The sequence below is a fragment of the Orbicella franksi genome, chromosome 6, assembly GCF_964199315.1.
Source record: "Orbicella franksi chromosome 6, jaOrbFran1.1, whole genome shotgun sequence".
Classification (NCBI taxonomy): Eukaryota; Metazoa; Cnidaria; class Anthozoa; order Scleractinia; family Merulinidae; genus Orbicella; species Orbicella franksi.
In genome coordinates this window covers 10,532,731-10,550,487 of record NC_138150.1, presented here as the reverse complement: position 1 = coordinate 10,550,487, position 17,757 = coordinate 10,532,731, and the positions used below count along the sequence as shown (strand labels likewise).

Here is a 17,757-nt window from a genome sequence, read left to right as displayed (position 1 = left end):
ACGGTCTGAATATTTAAAAGAATAAGAAGATTTGTATGGAAAAAGTTGTTGGAGAGCAAGGTCTTGCTCTCCTGCAACATTTTCCTAACAAATCCTTTAAATTTTCCGAAAATTCAAGCTGTCATATAAACTTACTCTTTAATGCCAGGGGCGTCAAACTTGGCTATGTTGGTATTTTCGATGCGCTCTTTCCATTTCTGGCATTCTTCAAGTCATAGCCCATAATATGAAAATTTTCTCGAAAAAATTTGGTCACGTGACCCCAGCTGCAAAGGGCCTATTGACGACAAACTTCCCACCCAAAACCGATCCCATAGTATTTTTCTTGAAGTTTCTTAGCAACTGATTGGGGGGGGGGGGGGGGGATCTTCCGAAGTATTCTGTCGAGTTCTCGTGCTTGTTTTTCATTGGACAATAAAGATCGGAAATTTTACGAGTTCTTCTTTTTTCCCCGACAAACCAAGATCTCAATGTTTTGAGGTTATTGCTAGACACGCAATAAGAAAAAAGAATAAAATAGATGAAAGGGGATGGGAGGAGAAAAAAACATTTCTTTCTATTCGTGCGATCATCCCATTGTCGTTTCCAGTTGAATACTCCTGTAAAACTGTTTGCTAGCCAGCTCAAGTTTCCTTATACAAAGACAAAGAGAAGAGAGCCCCTGGGAACGAGTTGGAAGACCTTGAGAAATATTAAGACAATTTTATCAACTAGAATTTAAGATGTCAGTAAACTTATAGATGTAAGTAACATTCATGTGTTTCATTGTGAAGGATTTCACTAACAATTCTACCCAGAGGACAGTTTTTGACGTCCTGAAGGTCTGCGAGTGTCCGAGAAGGGAAACGAGTATTGAATTGGCGAAAATCTTAGTCCAAGAATCCTATCTTGTGCGTCACTTCTTCACCTTTTCCTCGTGCAAAGGCCCCGAGGGCTAATAGGACAGGGGACTCTGGGGACGAAAATGCACTACTTCCCCATTCCATAAAATAATAGTTTGGAGACCCTTAAAGACAAATTATTATGATTCGTTCAGTTACAACTAAAGCAATTTCCTGAAAATTTTTTTGCAATATCTCAGTTCCGTCCTACGAGGCTCGTGACTCGACTAATTATCGAAGGTCGTCTTGAGGCAAGTCGACTTCACACATGCATTCAATATGGCAACTTTTCCGTTGTTGTTGTTAACTAGATTGATTTGCGCTTCGAAAATTTGATCATCACTCAACAATGGTTCGTTATATCACTTCCATCTAATGTTTTTCGAGTAATTTCATGTATTTACAAAGCAGCATCGCTATTCCTGAGGTTTTACCTGTCTGACTTTTGTAACACTTCTCTAAGTTTCCCCCTCGAGCTCGTTCAACCCAATTTTATTTACCAAAATGTTACTGGCAGCGTGGTTAATCACTTCGCCACTCCTGAGCTGTACTGACTATGGTTGCAAATTCGTTCTGATTTCCTGGTAATTCAGTAAAGAAACCAAACTCTCCAATGTACTGGATAAAGCGTTAAGTTATATTTTGGATTCAGATTCATTGAGAGATTTTCTTTAAAACCTTCTCTGTCCCTCTTCTCTCACCAGCTCTTTTAGTAAAGCTTGCTGATTCCTGCAGCATCCCCGTTAAATCTCAGTTGAATTTTGAATAGTTTCCTTCGTTCATTTTGTAAGGAAACTAAGTTAACAGTCAGTAATGAATTGTTGTGTAGATGTGAGCTGTAAGCTATTCCTCAGAAGTTATTTCGGGATGAACAGTTTAATTAATGCTGTGTTTTTTTCTTTTCCCACAGTATTTGACGTAAGTACACTTGAAGTTGTCGCCTTGCCAGTTACTAATTTTATTCGCTTTCTCAAGCTATAATTAACGGAATCACTGATCACACGGTTCTTGTCTGACCTCAAAATGCAGACTCTGCACTCAGTGTTGGTTTCAATGAATCCTCAGTTTTGAGAAGATAGGTCATAAACTGATTTGGAGAGACACAATGTCTACTCAAGAATGTACTTGTCTAGCACAGTTTCACTTTTTAAGTTGCCGGTTTTCTGTATGATGAAACTTCAGAGTGCGTTCGTGTGAAAGAGAGATTGAGGTTTAATGACGTACTGTATACATTACGTGATGGGAATTTCAACAAGAAGCAATAAAAGCGAAAGAAATTGCATTGTGTCGGTCCAGGCTCATCTATAATTCAAGCCGTTGGCTTCTGCAGGCTCTCAAATCTCGCTGAATTGTTGTTTATAAAAGAGGCAAAGCAGAAAAAGAAACAGCATTGTGGAAAAAAACGTAAACATTTTGGAAATAACATGAATTACGTCTGAAATCCTAGCTTCTCCCCTGGTGGGCCGTGGCGAAATATTACAAATTCAAAATGCGGTTTCAGCCAGGTTATCTTGAAGGACAAAAACCATCAAACATTTATAACTTTTCAGTGATTCACCAGCTAGTCATAAACAAGAGAGGCCTACGAATAGTTACGGCAATTTTGTCGAGATATAATCTCCAATATTATCAAAAGTGCACATTTATTATTTATTAGGAAGAGAAAGTAAAAATATTTTCGGAAATGTTTTGAAGGTTAAACGATTTGTTCTGTGTTCTGAAAGTGGTTGTTCCCTTAACAGTGACGATATATGTAGACGGATAGGCGCCTAAGAATTTGCTCGAAAGATGAACATCAACATTGCCAAGAAACTACAAGTTCTTCACACATTATTCAGGTATGAAAGTTAGTCTATTGAGTATCATGATATTATATCTGCCTAGAAAATTTGACCGGCTAGAGTGAGTTTTGACAGCTTTTACTTAAACGTGTTTCAACCAGAAACTTCCCGAGTGAGTAGCCTTGTCCCTTCACGATGAACTTCTACTAATTTTTAAATGTAACGTCCCGATATCAATATTTTAGCCCGCAACTCGAAGATGATTTGAATTCCTCTTAGTGAGAACATTGTTTTCTAGAGTTTTTAATCGTTGAACACATTATTGTTACTTTCAATAAGTTATATAGTTGGTTTCACAGTAATTGTGATGTAGTGTAACGTACAAATTGATACATGTGGCCCGCATGAACAATTGCGTGACGGGCTCTTGAGGATTTTGCCTTAGGGGGTTTGAGGGAAGAAAGCGCCCGATCGGCGGATGAGTTATAAAAATGTCTTAAAATTAGATCCAAACTGGCTAAAGTCAAAACAATTTCCCATCGTGAAAATTTGACACAGTTTTTTGTGTTCCAGTTCAACTGGGGGAACCTGAAATTTGGGTTCAATCAGAGGGTCAAAATTATCTTGTTGTTTATGTACCTACGTGGGTGGTCTGGCCCATTGTTTTGCCGTCAGTCCCTTCGTAACAGCTGTATACATTTTGATGAAATCACACAAAGTGTATTTATTCAGTTTCAAATTATTGGCATCAATGCAACTGCAATCGACCCTCGTGTTAGTGGAAAGAAACTGCTACTACTTATTTTGTTTACTAAGCGAGATGAGACTGCTTTTTGGTCAGTGGAACTGACGTTTGGAAACTCACAGTGTTCTGTGCAAGTGAGTTATCTACAAAGCCAGGTTGTCTTTCGTTTCCTTAAAACATATGGAACGAAACACGACACGGTGTATAAAATTCATCAAATGTGAAGTTTTTTTATCTGTATCAAAAAAATAAAAATAATAATAGTAGTTAATTTTCACTCAAGCAAAACACTTTGGCTGCACACAATGCGGTGAATGGGCGTTTTGTTACATATTGCTATTTTCTACCCATAATTAAAGAAGCGAATATGAGCAAGACATTTCAAAAGCAAGATAACAAAAAATTAACTACATTTTAGCATTTTGTAACAGCTAAAAAACGAAGAAAATAATTTTTATCGACACAAATTCACTGAACATAGACGAAAAATTGAAACCGGGCATGTTTAGCTACCCAGCTTCGATCGAAGGCTTCATTTTTTGATGATCAAATATCTGTAGATAATATGTTTATGCTGCATTGCAATCTTCCGATAACCTCTACCGAGGCATGATTGCTGTGGTCCAATGAACTTTTCGAAGTAAGGATAAGAGCAGGTACAAATTTGTAGAAGATGACTTCAAACACCACTCCACCCTTGCCTGTCTCTGGTGGCAAAAGTTACGTCATCACCCAGTTCTGGAATGTGTTGCGCAAGCGCGGGTCCAAACTTCGAAACAACAACATGTTGAAGCGCGGAGAGGGATGGGGAGAAAACATCGCCAATTTTAACATTTATCCTGAGACATAATGTCTAGTTTGGTAAAGAACCAAATCGCGAAGCAACTGGCGAGGTATTGAAGTGTTATATTGAGCCAACAGGATTATATTTGAAGTGCGCGGCCGGCGATGACATAGCACGTGAATTAGTTAACTTGTTGTCCATTTATTTTCGTTCGAATCCTTTAGGTTCACGAAGAATCTCTCTCCCAACAAAATCAGCGTGAAGTTTCTCAAAGGGGAAGGGGAACTTCATAATCTTGAGCTAGATGAAACAACTCTCTCCGAGCTTCTCGAGTTACCTCCATGGATTCGACTTACAAAAGCTGTGTGCAACAAAATTTCAGCGAAGGTAGGAAGTTGTTATGAGTGCTAAGCTTATTGTCATACAATCAATATTAGGGTTCACTGACAAGTCTCCGTATGGTGCAGTCGTCTTGCTCGATGAACATGTTAAAGAGAAATCAGCCGAGAACTATAAAGACTTATGAGGTGAATAAAATTCACAAGCCTAGAGAGAAACTTGTATACGTGCCGGTACTACAAGATTATGGAAGACTTGTAAAAAAACTTACAAAGCTTCAGCTAAACTACCGATCTACAGTGTCTTATATCAGCTTCTATTGAGGGCGAGTTGCTAAAATGAAAGTAAAATTATATATTTTATTGTGTGTTGGATATCAAAGGAAAAGTTTTCGTTTGATTGGAATGAAGCTAAATTTCGTTGAATTGAATTATAATTTCAATGCGATTTTCATTTGTATGAATATTGATTCTTTCATTGTTGACTTATCTCTTTGTTATAAATCTATCGATTGGTGCAAAATAAATTCGTTCCAAATGGATCAGGGCCAAACAATTTATTGAGAATTACAATTTGGACGAAAATATGAGTGGAAAGACGATCATAGAATAAAACCTAATTTGAGATGGAAATGAATTTTTGAAGAGCTAATTTCACAATAGTTGTCAATAAAATACAAAATGAATGGTGCTACGTTTTGTCAACTTTTAGCCACTTACATTGCAAGTGCAAATTAAGGCGCAATACTTGTGAATTCTAAATGTTGTCATAGAAATGTTCCAGAACGGATAATTTTGCAAATCAGCCTCAAACATTGCATAACTGCTCAAAGTACAAATTGCATCAATACATTATAGTTTTTTTTTTTCCAAGAAATTGAAATGTGATATATTAAATAAATGCTATTTTAAAAATTGAAATGTGTCCAGTAAATTTTTATAAAGATTGGATCACTGTTGGAACAGGAAATTGGCCCAGATAGTCTTGTTTTTAGTCTTAACTCTGCCCAAATTATGGTAAAATTAATAAAGAAATGTAATTACATGTAAAATTGCATTTTGTTTATATTTTTGATCCCACTAATGTTATCTGCCAACATACCTGCCAGTTTCAGGTCCTCATACTACATGTATGTGTCTGTCAGTTACTATTAGTGTACATCATGGCAGATGTCAGATTAGCTAATCCACCACATTAAATAGTTAACATGGTGGGGAAATATATTAAGCTCTGTAGTCAACAGTGTTTGCCAGACCGTGCCATTACGGGAATCCCACGTTGCAATCAGAGATGGCCCCCAGAAAAACAAAAAAAGGGGCAATTTAACCCTTTCCTTTTACAAAGCTACAGGCTTAACATTGGCATAGTACATGTAATTTAAAAGCCATCCCTGCCAGCACTTGTAATTGCAACCAATACAGTCACCAATGCAACTAACATTTCATCCTAGCTTGGCGACCAAAATTTCTGGTTTAGTTGCCATAATGGCGACTACATTTCTCTGTGTTGATGATCAATAACTGTTATTTTCTCAGACATTATGTCCTTCTAGAAAACCGTATTTTGAAAGATCTTTGCTTCTTAAACATTCAACATAAGAAAAGAAGTCAATCCATCCTTTGCTTTGCTGTATTGATTCTCTCACTTCAGAAAACTTCCAAATGGCTGACTGTGTTTGAAATCGCCCTGTAATGTATTGCAAACCCTTAATGATTGACTATGTCATGTTTGCCTATGGATTGCTCTCTTAGCTTGTAGTGCACGGGTCCTTCATATAGTATCTGGCGACCAAAAATTTGCATTTGGCGACTATTTTTTACCAATTATTATTTATTGGCCCCTTTCCTAAAAAATTGGCCCCTAAAAGGGTCTTCAGGGGCCACTTTGGCCCTCAAATAAAATTTTCTGGCTGAATCACGGAGTCAGTGAATCCAGTTTAACACACTCTTTGTCTCTCAAGTCTGCATATGAGCCAAATGTCACATTACAGCACTTATCTTTGGTTGCAATAGCGTGAAAGGCTAGGAAGCTAGTTGCCCTAGAACCAGTGGCCCTCCTGGTGAAAACTTTAATGAAACACCTGGTTACCCCCAGCATTAAATTACCAGTAGCCATTTACGTACATACACTGTACACCCGGGTGAAGAGAGGTAATCTGAGAGTCCTGTATTTTGCCTAAGAATACAACGCAGTGCCCAACACCAGGGCTTGAACTCGGACCATTTGGTCCGGAGTGCACTAACCCTGACGTCAGCGTGCCACCACAACATGATTTCTAATCAGAGTGAAAATCTAGACCATCATTACACCTACACTGTGTTTAACTGTAGACATCCAAATAAATTCAGTGGTAAACCATGACATACTTTGTTTTGTGGACATAGGTGATATGAAACATGGCCTAATTTGTGTCTAAAATGGCTAAATAAATGTACATGTATGTTTCTTTCATTTATAGATTCACTGGACACGGCTCAAAACAGATCCAATTTGCCTGGTATGTTCTATCTTACTAATTGTACTGTATATAAGTATGCACAATGTAAATTGTCAATGTTCAGCATGGTCAAAGCTTTGAAGAAGTCAGCTTTATTGTTGTAGTGGGTGGATCAATACAAAGTAGAATGGACCATTTCTCCTCATTTGTATATCAAACCACTGAGAACTGCAACAATAGCTGTTTTAGCATTTACTAACAATAGAGAATGTGATGTTGATTTGCAGTACCTTGACCGTGTTGAGGTCAATATGGAGGCAATAGATGGAGATGTCAACACACCACCACCTGGCTCACCCCAGACACACCCACCTAACCCACCTCCTCAGCCTGCCAAGTAAGTTAGTCAGATCTAAAGTCAAACTGGTGTCGCACTTGGTAATACTCCTGGTCAGTTGGGCTTTACTGCACCTCCCCTCCCCACCCCACCCCACTGCTACAGTTAAGGTCATGCTGCCATCCAGTGTTTGTTACATTAAGCTACGGTTGAACCTCCAGTTGCGACCACCACTCGCAAGCGACCACCTCTCCTCAGCGACCAGTTTTCAAAAATACCAAAAGTTTCCAAGTCATATCACTATATTTGGAGCCTCTTGTAAGCGACCTCTCATAAGCATCTGAGACCACTTTTAGTGCTAAAAGTTTGAAATTTTCCTTTGTTTTTAACCTCCTATAAGTGACCACTTGACAGATAATAGAGCAAAAATTGGATAATAAGGTGTTGTAACATTATTGTGTTCCTGGCTTGTACAAGAAATGGAAATTTGTCAATGGGAAGAACCAGATTTTTTCTTGAAATTGAATTTTACATAAACAAAACATTGCATTGCATTGGCATTGGTGCATGGGGTAAGTCTCGGCAGTTACCATTTGTATCTTCGACTTCCAAAACAAAGTTGGTTTGAATTACTCTTGTTGTATATCATGTAAGTTTCTTTTTGTTACATCTGGGTCTTTAGTGAAAAAAATTGCATTATGTGTCATTGAAAAATGTATTTAATTTTGCATTTTACAGGGAAAAAGCTCCTAATAGGTATGGTTTTGTTGAGAAAGTGGTTGATGGAATGTTCGTTCAGATAAACTCTGTGATCATTTCATTCAAGTTTCAAGCTTTTCTTGCCACGTTCCAGATGTCACGTCTTTTTATTCAAAGTACTACTCCTAAGTGGCAGCCAGATGACCTGCGCATGACGAGAGTGAAAGATGAGACAAGAGGAGAGGTGTTGACATTTAAAGAGATAACTTGGTCAACACTTAGGATAGATGCCAACGCTTTGTATGATGTAAGAAAATACAAATATGTGTACAGCTGTTTTGAGAAAGGTTATCCAAACAGTTGTGAAAAGTCTGCAAAAGAATCAATCAATTTTAAGAAGTATTCTGAATCTACAATGCCTCAACCTCACTGTGAATAACTGCAATAGGGGCAATCCAGATGAAAGAATTTTTTTTTTGACTCAATAAATGATATTAACAATGATAACACTCTGAACTTCAATCTGTGAACAATGTCGAACTATGATTTCTCCGTAGTAACTTTCAGCATTGTCACATGAAGGCATTTGTTTAACGTAACCTTTCTTGGGACAGCTGTGTGCAAACTGTGTTGAGATTTATACAATTGCTGTTAGCTTGTGAGGTCATCAAAATTAATACAGTGGAATCTCATTTTTGTTGTTTTCCATGGTTATAAAAAGAAACAGATTTATGAAAGGTTGAAAATTATTTCCAGGAAAAATCAACTGAACAGTCAGCTCCTCTACGTCTTATAACAAGCCACTCAGCCCTACACATTACAATCAAGAAACGTCTTGAAGACTGTGCAGTATTATCTGCAAGACTGGAACTTCTCTTAGATGATATTTTATGGGTCCTTACTCAGTCGCAGTTACAAGCATTAGCTGGTCTATTGCACTCTGTAACCCTGGCCATGTCACAGACAGTAGAGAAAAAAGGACCTCGGGCAAATCCTGGGCAGCCTGTAGGCCAGGCTACCCAGCAGCAAACTCATTATGCAGGATCTATGATACATGAACGAAAGTCTGAATATGAGTCTTTAAATGCACTCTTTACGCAACATGATGTGCGGGAAACATGTTATCACTTAAGGACAGGAAGTATTGACCTGCACTTGTGTGATGATTCGGAACAAAGTGTTGGTGATGGTGGAGCTATGCATTTGCAAATGAACAAGTTATCAGTTGATTATTATCCATATCACCTGGCTGGAACATCACGCACTGATTGGCCCTCTCACAACGAGGCCTCCTTGACACGTGCCTATTGGGTCAATCAGCTTTTGAACGCGTTTAGGAACTCGCAAAGTAACAAACAGTTATCACCTCAAAGAGCTTCACAGACTCATCATCGAGCCAGGAGTGATGTAAGTAATTAAATTTACCTGCCAGTCATTCATTTTCATGGCTTGATGCCCTTCCAGTCCCATTTCTATTTTTTTAATATCACTTCTGCAAATTTGGTGTTGCATCAAGACAATATCACCAGCAGTAGCTGATGATTTTCTTTATTCTCATCACCTGCTTGTTTGATAATGTCTTGGTATTGTGAAGAGAACTTTGACTTTGATCACACCTGGGATTTAATCATGTTGCTGATATCAAAATCATGCCAATAAACTTTTATTCTTTGCAATTTTTGTCCTGCCTGGATGAAGCTTGGCATGAATCCATTCAACCTTTAAGTTTTGGGAGTGTCTTTTTCAATCTGAACCATTCATTTGAAGAATGGAAATTTCAAATGATGAAAGAGATAAAGTTTTAATTCAGTAGTCATAGAGCAATTTTACTTCATTATTTTCTTTCAGAGTTCTCTTGTTGGTGTAAATGGCAAAGAAGGTTCATCACTTCCGTCTTCTCCACTTCACTCCACTCCCTCCTCCCCCCGCATGAATATCAGAAAGCCAAGTTCTTCACATACAAGCACACCTTCACGAGCTGGACAATCAGCGCATTCCATCAAGAGTAATCTTCAACGACCAGTGTTCATGCTTGAAAGTTGTTTTGTGGTTCGCTGCGAGGAATTCTTCATCATGCCTGTAACAACGAGTAATGTTGGTAAAGAGGAAACGGCATTTCTATCATCTGATAAAAAGGCATTGTACCTACCTTCTGACATGCCAGCATTTCAGCTGGACTTTACGCAATATTACTATCCTGGGTCTATAGGATCTGCAGGTAATAGAGCAGTTGACTAGACTGTAACACACCTGGCCATCTTAATCATTGTTAGTCTTGTATTTCTAAGGAGTAGCCCTCCTCCAGGAACTCAACTGAGCATTTAAAGTAATTTTAAGGAAGTACAAAAGGTAACAAATTTGTTGTGGGAGTGAAGGTCTATCAAGACTACAGGTGAATCAAAACTTAATGACAGTCCTAGCCTGACTGTGGTTTGTCAGGTAGTTGGTTCAGAGACGTTGGAAAAATCAAATCACCATGTATGTCTGACAAATGTTACTAAACTGTGAAACATTTGCTGGCATCCCATTCAAGCAGTACAAAAGTAGAGCCTCTTAAGCCCATCTAACTCACAGCTCTCAGCACTTAACTCCATTTCTTGAAGTATGAAGTGGCTGGGAGTATTGTTATTCTCCCTGGCCCCCCTCCCCTGGATGCTTTATCCATTGCAGGTTACTCTCCAGTATTCTGTCAGGCTACCTCAACATTTCTTGCTACCCATTTATACACATAGGTGGAGAGAGGCACTGTGTTTGTCAAGGGTCTTACTCAAGAAAACAACACAATGACCCTGGCCTGGCCTCAAGCATGGACCAGAGTCAAACACACTAACCTTTATGCTACTGCATCTCCCACGTAAATACAAAATAAATATGCTTGACAAATATTGCGACAGAAAATAAGAATATCAGTCTTAATCTGCATGTTTTATCAACAATTATTCCCTTTAATCAATGTCTACACGTACATATATGTACATGTACATAGGCTGTGCATAACAAAGGCTAACAAAAAATGATATTCCATGATTTCAGTGCCTTGTCCAAACCTGTTTATCCAGTTGAACCCAATTCAGTTGACAGTGGACACTGCAACTTGTCTATGGTTCAACAAATTCATGCAAAGCATTCTTGGACAGAGAGTAAGTAGCACAGTCATATGCTAATAACACAGACACTGGACCACAGAGTACACAGCCACATGTAGACTTGTGTTATCTAGGTAAATTTAAGTGGCTGTTGCTCTAGAATTAGTTATTATTACAATGCCATAATGTACCATGAGAAAGAGAGACTTACAATTGTGTAGTAGAAACATTGGGTGTTTCAAAGAAAACGTGAAAAAATAGGCTTAAATGGGATTTGAACCAACAACCTTTGCGCATCATTACAAAATGACTACCACAGAAGTCTAAAGATGCTGGAAGGTATGGACAGCTAGACCCATGGTTTATTTCATGCTTTCAAAGAATGAGCAATGCTAGTGGTTTATAGATCCAGTGGATAGTACCATTGATCCTTTGAACAACCAGGTCCTTGTGTAACCATGTGAACTATGGCACTTATTTTGTTTTGGCAAAGAGGACCATTATCATGTCAGTCTTCCAATGGGTTAACTTACAGTGTGTATGAAGATACGACTGATCATCACAGTCATACACACAACTTAAGCAGTTGTGAAATGAAAGCCTGGAAAAAAAAATTCAAGTGAATATATGAAAGACCATATATTTTCACTGTCTGGGGGTATGTTATGAACTCACAATGTGAGCAGATCCCAGTTGGCTTGATAGCTCAGTTGGTTGAGCACTGCACCGGTATTGCAGAGGTCATGGGTTCAAATCCCGTTCAGGCCTGGATTTTTTTTCAGGCTTTAATTTTAAAACTGCTTAAGTTGTGTGTATAACTGTGATGATCAATCATATCTTCATATCTTTCTCCGCAGTTCAAATGTATGGTCTTTCATATATTCACTTGTATTTTACAGTGTGTATATAGTTTGCTATGTGATAACACAGTTTTGTTTTCAGACATGGTCCATTGGTGCACCTCAACAATCTAATCCACCCTCAAGTCATATTGATATCAGAATTGAAGCCCTCATGCCAAAGGTAGGCTTATCTTTTGTAGCAAGGTTGTAATAATTACTAATTGGAAATCAACATTTGAAGGAAATTTAGTTTGAATTCTACTATTGCCATTAATCACTCTCAATTTTTATAAGGTGACAGTTGATTTGACTCCAAGTCCCCTCAGTTATAGCCAAAAATGTAGATGTATTTCTGGACTGTTGCTTGGTTCTGCAGAACCAAGTGATAGCTGGAAATGTCTGCATTCACAGCCTACCTCAGTTATCACCTCATAGAAATCTTAAGCTCGTAATCTTAGTGTAGCTTCTACAGTGCTATGTGTTCTTCATCTCATGCCTATGATTTTGGTCTGGTAGTAAATAAAGAGAAATTTAAACTAATTGAGGAAGAAGGTCGCCTAGACCTAGTTATGACCTTTCACCTTTTTTCAGATAATTATCCCTTGCCCAAGTGAACCTTGTGCAGCATACAAAGATTCTCGGCCCCAGGCCCTCCAGATCCAAATGTCTCAAGTGTTCATCACGAATTCAAGGACTGGTTACAAGTCCACCCAGACAGACATGTTAATGTTTCTTCATCCGTTCCTGGGCTCCAGGATATACACCGATTTTGAAAACTTCCCTTCCATATCGGGAGATGTCCAACCACTGCCAAACTCCTCGTGGGTGAATGATTGCAGTTTGTTGGCAAATTCTGCGAAGATTGATAAACATTTGAACGGTGTTTGTCAAGACACATTTGGAACGCATCAGCCATCACAGGTATTGTTTGTTTGTTTGCATTATTATTATTATTATTGTTATTATTATTATTATTGTTATTGTTATTGTTTTTGTTATTGTTATTATTATTTGTAGTTGGCATCACAATACGATGTTTAGACTACTTATAAAGTTTTTTATTGGGCTAATTTTTTGTCACATTTTCTGGAAGCTGAGCCATTATTTTGTTTTTCATCTTATGTCATTTATAACAAAGGATTAATACAGTCTTCTTATTATAGCTCGTAACTTAATAATATTTTCAATATTTTATTGTTTTGTAACTAATAAAATAAATAAAATTATCATTATTACAAATTTTATTATTGTTATTATTTTTTATAACGGTTCATTTATACTTTGCTACTATACAATACTGACGATACATTACTTGCAATAGTCTTACACTACAACACTTACTAACAGTGGGCTACATACATTACTTACATTACATTGCTAGATAATACATGACTTACAATACATAAACAATTTCTTTTGTTTTTGGCGCTACAATCAAATACATCACCTGCTAGATAACACTGACAGTAGTTTACCTGCAATAGTTATTGTTTGTTATTTTTTAAAATGAGTTTTGTTTCATTATTTTGAATACTCTTTACAGGTGTGGTGTATCTCAGCTGAGCAGGTGTGGCTGGATTTCCTGGGTATCGAGGAGGTAAAGAAGCGCCCGATGCCTTTCATAGACGCTGTTCCCGTTCAGATATGGATTGCCACTCCTTTGCCAACCAATGGCGACAACAGCACAGGCATCCAGTCTGCAGTCAGAAGGATGCAAAGCGCCAGCAGGCTTCACTCACCACCCCTGCATCCTAGGTCGTCTTCAGAGCTCGTGTCACCAAAGAGAAAGGCTTCTGAACCAGTTTTAACTACAAAGAACAGGTCACATACGACCGCTCCTTCGCTTTTGTCTACAACCTCTAATGATTTACGCAATAGCGATCCCTCTATTAATCCCCACACTTCTGAGGCCCTCGCTAGAAGGAGCCTGGAAGATGGACCACCACCCGCTTATGAGCCCAGGAATGAACCACACAAGCCAGCCCCTGTTGTGAGGGAACTACCGCCAGCGTATGAGACATTGACCCATAATGGACCCAATTTACCAGGGGTGCCTTTGGAAGAAGCCCCTCCATTACCCAAGAAGGCTCCTATACCTGAGGACACGCTAAATGGCCTATCAGAGATAGAAGGACATGCAAATCAGGAGCTAAATTTAGAGTCAAGAGCTGATGTGAGCTTCCTAATCCACATCCCACAATGTGTCAGTGTTCAGTTGGACCACTTTCAATTCATCTTCCTGTTACGTCTACAGGAAATGTTGATCAAGCTACAAGAGGATTTAGAAAAGTGCAAAGCAACACAGAGTAACGATGTCTCTAGCGGGAATCAGCCAACAGACGATCAACCTGCTTTGTATTTTTCCATTCTTGCGCAAGGAGTAGACTTCAATATTGTGCTTCCACCAGCGCCGGACAGTGATGTGTCTCGTCTAGAGAGGCATCCGTCTCAAAACACAAGCCGTAACGCCAGCAGTCTGAGCAGTTATCTCGACACTGGTGGTGTGCTGGACAGCGGCTGTCAATCTCCGGAAGTTCTCGATTTTAAGACGCCATCAAGAACAGATTCAGAGGAGGCCCCGCGCAAAGATGGATCCGTGTCCTTTGAAAATCACAATCCTAAAGCTAGTCAAGAGCTCACTCCGTCATCACGTCCCAGCTCGGCTCAGTCGGTATCTCATACTTCAGGACGCGCCAGTGCTGCTTCAGCGCCTGATTCTGATGGTTGGCTGGTGGTTCCAGTCGGTGACAAATCCACAGCAGGCCTTGCTCAAAGTAGGACAGATAGCAATGCGAGTAACTTCAGCAGTCAGTTGGACGGCAGTAACCTGTCCAAAACTACCAGCAGTGACAAGGACTGCGAAAAGGAGCACAAAGAACGCAAAATGGTGTCGATTCTCTCTATCGGAGGAGAGGAAGTAGAGGTTGGAATTCATCTCCAAGGATTCGACAAAGTTGTGAAGATGATTTGCCCGGAGATTAAGTTAGAAGAGCTTGGTGTGATCAATTTTGAAAAATACCTCAACCAAAAATCCTTTAGAAGATCACTCACAAAGAGCACGGTCCCGGCTCAGGCGTCAGAGGGTGCTCTCATGGCGTGCATGCGTGCTGAATTCGGACCATCTGCAGAGAGAAATGAGCCGACAGCTGGTGAAAGGGGCTTCATGCATGTCAAAGTGAATGGGGTCAATGGCACTCTTCTCGTGAGTACTCTGAGTAGCCTGGCTGACTGCTTCGAGGACGAGGTGTTGATTCCTCCAATGCCATTCTTAGTAGAAGTGAACAATTCGCGCGTGAGCATCAATAATGATCTTCCACCAACCTTAGTGTCAGCGCCTCTGGCTATTCCAGTGGATCTAAGCGTCGAGAATATCTCCGTCCGCCGCACGCATGATGGCATGTTCCACATCAGACCACTGAGCGGCGATGACTCCCAGGGACGTGAGAATGAACAGGCAGCCATGCCAATGACGCGCCAGGAGTCCATCAATGCCAGTCAACTAAGCCTGTCTGATTCAGCCTCGGTGTGTTCCCGGGCCGAGAGTTTGGAGAATGAGAAACAGTGCCTGGTCGCCCAGATGGCTGTTTCCCGTGCTACGTTGCAGTCGCTGCAGGATGAGCGCGATGCATTGTTAAAGACAATTGAAAGGTTACAGCAGGAGTTGTCATTTTCAAACCGCGAACAGGACTTGTTGCAAGAGAGGATGACAAGTTTTCAGAAAGGAGGAAGGAGGGGGTACAGATAGAACCTCGACAAAACTCGTCCTCTGATAGTTTATAACGTGTGTATCTCAGTGACGTCTACGTAGCTGACCAACCTAGTTACCAGGGTCTCTCTTCTTCCCGCCCCTCTCTCGCACCAGGAGGCGGGAAAAAGAGAGATCCTGGGAACCAGGTTGCGTAGCCGGCCTTGTTCCCAGATCTCCCCTCAAGCTCGGAGCAGGCCAAAGAGAGGCCCTGGGGGCCAATGTTGTCTAAACAACGAATATTAATTAGCAACACTATATTGCAATTTTAGTATCAAAAATCTGCACCAATAGCCCCTGGACACACAACGATCTTACAATCTGTTCAGCGCCAAAATCAATGTGTCATGGATGTGGGTGTCCATTCTTTCACGTAAATGACGATTTCAAATTTCCTTAGGAGTGATGAGTTGTTCTTGAACAGTTTGAATCGTTCGACAAGACGTTTTTAGGTTGGCTGTGTGAAGAGAATTCCCAAATATTGGCTGGTAATATTGGACAGGGGTTAAGGGGTTTGCTGTGTTGAAATAGTTTTACTCGCCTGCCATCAGTATTTGCGACCACTGTGACGAGAAACTTTGGCTGGGCACTGTGAGTGTTACAGGCTCGGATAATTTACTCAGCGTTCTCGATTCGGTGCGGTATTCTGGAACGTACCGCCTGCGAAAAAGACAAAATGAAATGCCTATTAGCTATGTTAAATGTAAAAGCTATGTAGCTATTTTAATACCTGAGTGAAGAAAATAGTTTTCACAAGAGTGCATTAATGTAAAGCAAGTGAAAATTTCGCGCAGAGGTCATATATTATTTTTTTTTGCTTTTCTTAGCACAGTAGTTTGTAAGAGCAGGCGGCAAAATTTTAGTTGTAATTCATATCCAAATTACATAGAGCTATTTTTATTTCTGAAATTTGACGAAAACATTTCTCACAAAAAAGCGTGAAGGAAATCTATTTTTAACGTCGGATTTATTTTTACAGAAACAGCTATTATTGATGTTTCTTTCAGCCGGCTATATAGTAATATGACGATTAAGGTATTTAAAAAGTCTTAATAATTAAAAATTGTTATTCCCCTCTATCAAGATCCTCATTCCAATGTTTGCGTGACTTTGAAGAGTTAAGCGTTACTCTAGAAATCACGCAATCGTAACTACAAATTTATCGATTACCCGATCGAAAAAGCTGCGGTTTCAGAGATAAATACCAACCTGGAAAATTAAGCCTTTTAAATTTATTTTGTTTCAGTAGAAAATTTGTAAAAATATTTAGGGATTACAAATTTAGTCAATCAATCTAGGAAAAATCTATGTACATAAGCTTACATGACATTGAGTAAGATGTGGATATTGCAAGTTTCAAGGAAATGTTTTTAGATATAATAAGTTAGGAGATAAGTTGTACCATATTTTATGGCAAAGTGTTTGAGATTTATAAATGTGATAAATATAATTAAAGGCTATGAGAGATCATGGATGGATTTGCTCTGCCTGACTCGCTCTTTCGGAGGAGGAGGCGTGGCCTAGTGGTTAGGGCGCTGGATTTGTAATCCGGAGGTCCCTGGTTCAAATCCTCCTCCCTGTCATTAGATGGAGTTGTGTTTGGTGGTCCCAGATTCAACTCCTCCACGCTTGTAAATAGCCAACTGGTTAGCCTTCCGCCAGTTGGGATTTTTAACAAGATTCTATTTAATTTACAATATTTGTTTGCTTATTTCAGTGTCCACTATTAGTACAGCAGTACTTACCACTTCGACTCTTAAATGAATTGATTTATTTATTATTTATTTTATTTATTTTCCTTAGTTATAGTCCGCCCGTGTTGGGTTCCTCTCCTTCTCGGGGGTTAATAATACAGTGGGACGCCATATATATGGTCACTAACGGGCCATGAAAATTTGACCGTATTAATATTAACGGAGTAGGGTCAAACCTCACGACTGGTCTAAATTGATTAACAGATATATCACAATTGCACTTCTTAACACGTGTTCTTTATTAAGCATCTGGAATGCAGATGTAATATAAAATTAAAAAATTGAAACTGGAATCAGTGTATGAAATATTAACAATGAAAAGATGAA

The 17,757-nt window shown here is 39.3% G+C and overlaps 1 protein-coding gene and 1 non-coding gene across 2 annotated transcripts; both read left to right on the top strand.

Annotated features, from left to right (window-relative positions):
- The first annotated feature begins 3,750 nt into the window (after window positions 1–3,750).
- On the top strand, window positions 3,751–17,458 carry LOC145491486 (bridge-like lipid transfer protein family member 3B). Its single transcript, XM_081470724.1, has 11 exons — window positions 3,751–4,300; window positions 4,416–4,578; window positions 6,989–7,027; window positions 7,255–7,364; window positions 8,043–8,310; window positions 8,760–9,410; window positions 9,852–10,221; window positions 11,037–11,143; window positions 12,032–12,112; window positions 12,523–12,852; window positions 13,475–17,458. Exons 1-11 carry the CDS (start codon window positions 4,257–4,259, stop codon window positions 15,674–15,676), a joined length of 4,365 nt encoding a protein of 1,454 aa, XP_081326850.1. The 5' UTR covers window positions 3,751–4,256; the 3' UTR covers window positions 15,677–17,458.
- Window positions 11,785–11,857, top strand: Trnat-ggu (transfer RNA threonine (anticodon GGU)). Its single transcript has one exon. It is a non-coding gene; the product is annotated as a tRNA-Thr (tRNA).
- Window positions 17,459–17,757: the final 299 nt, after the last annotated feature.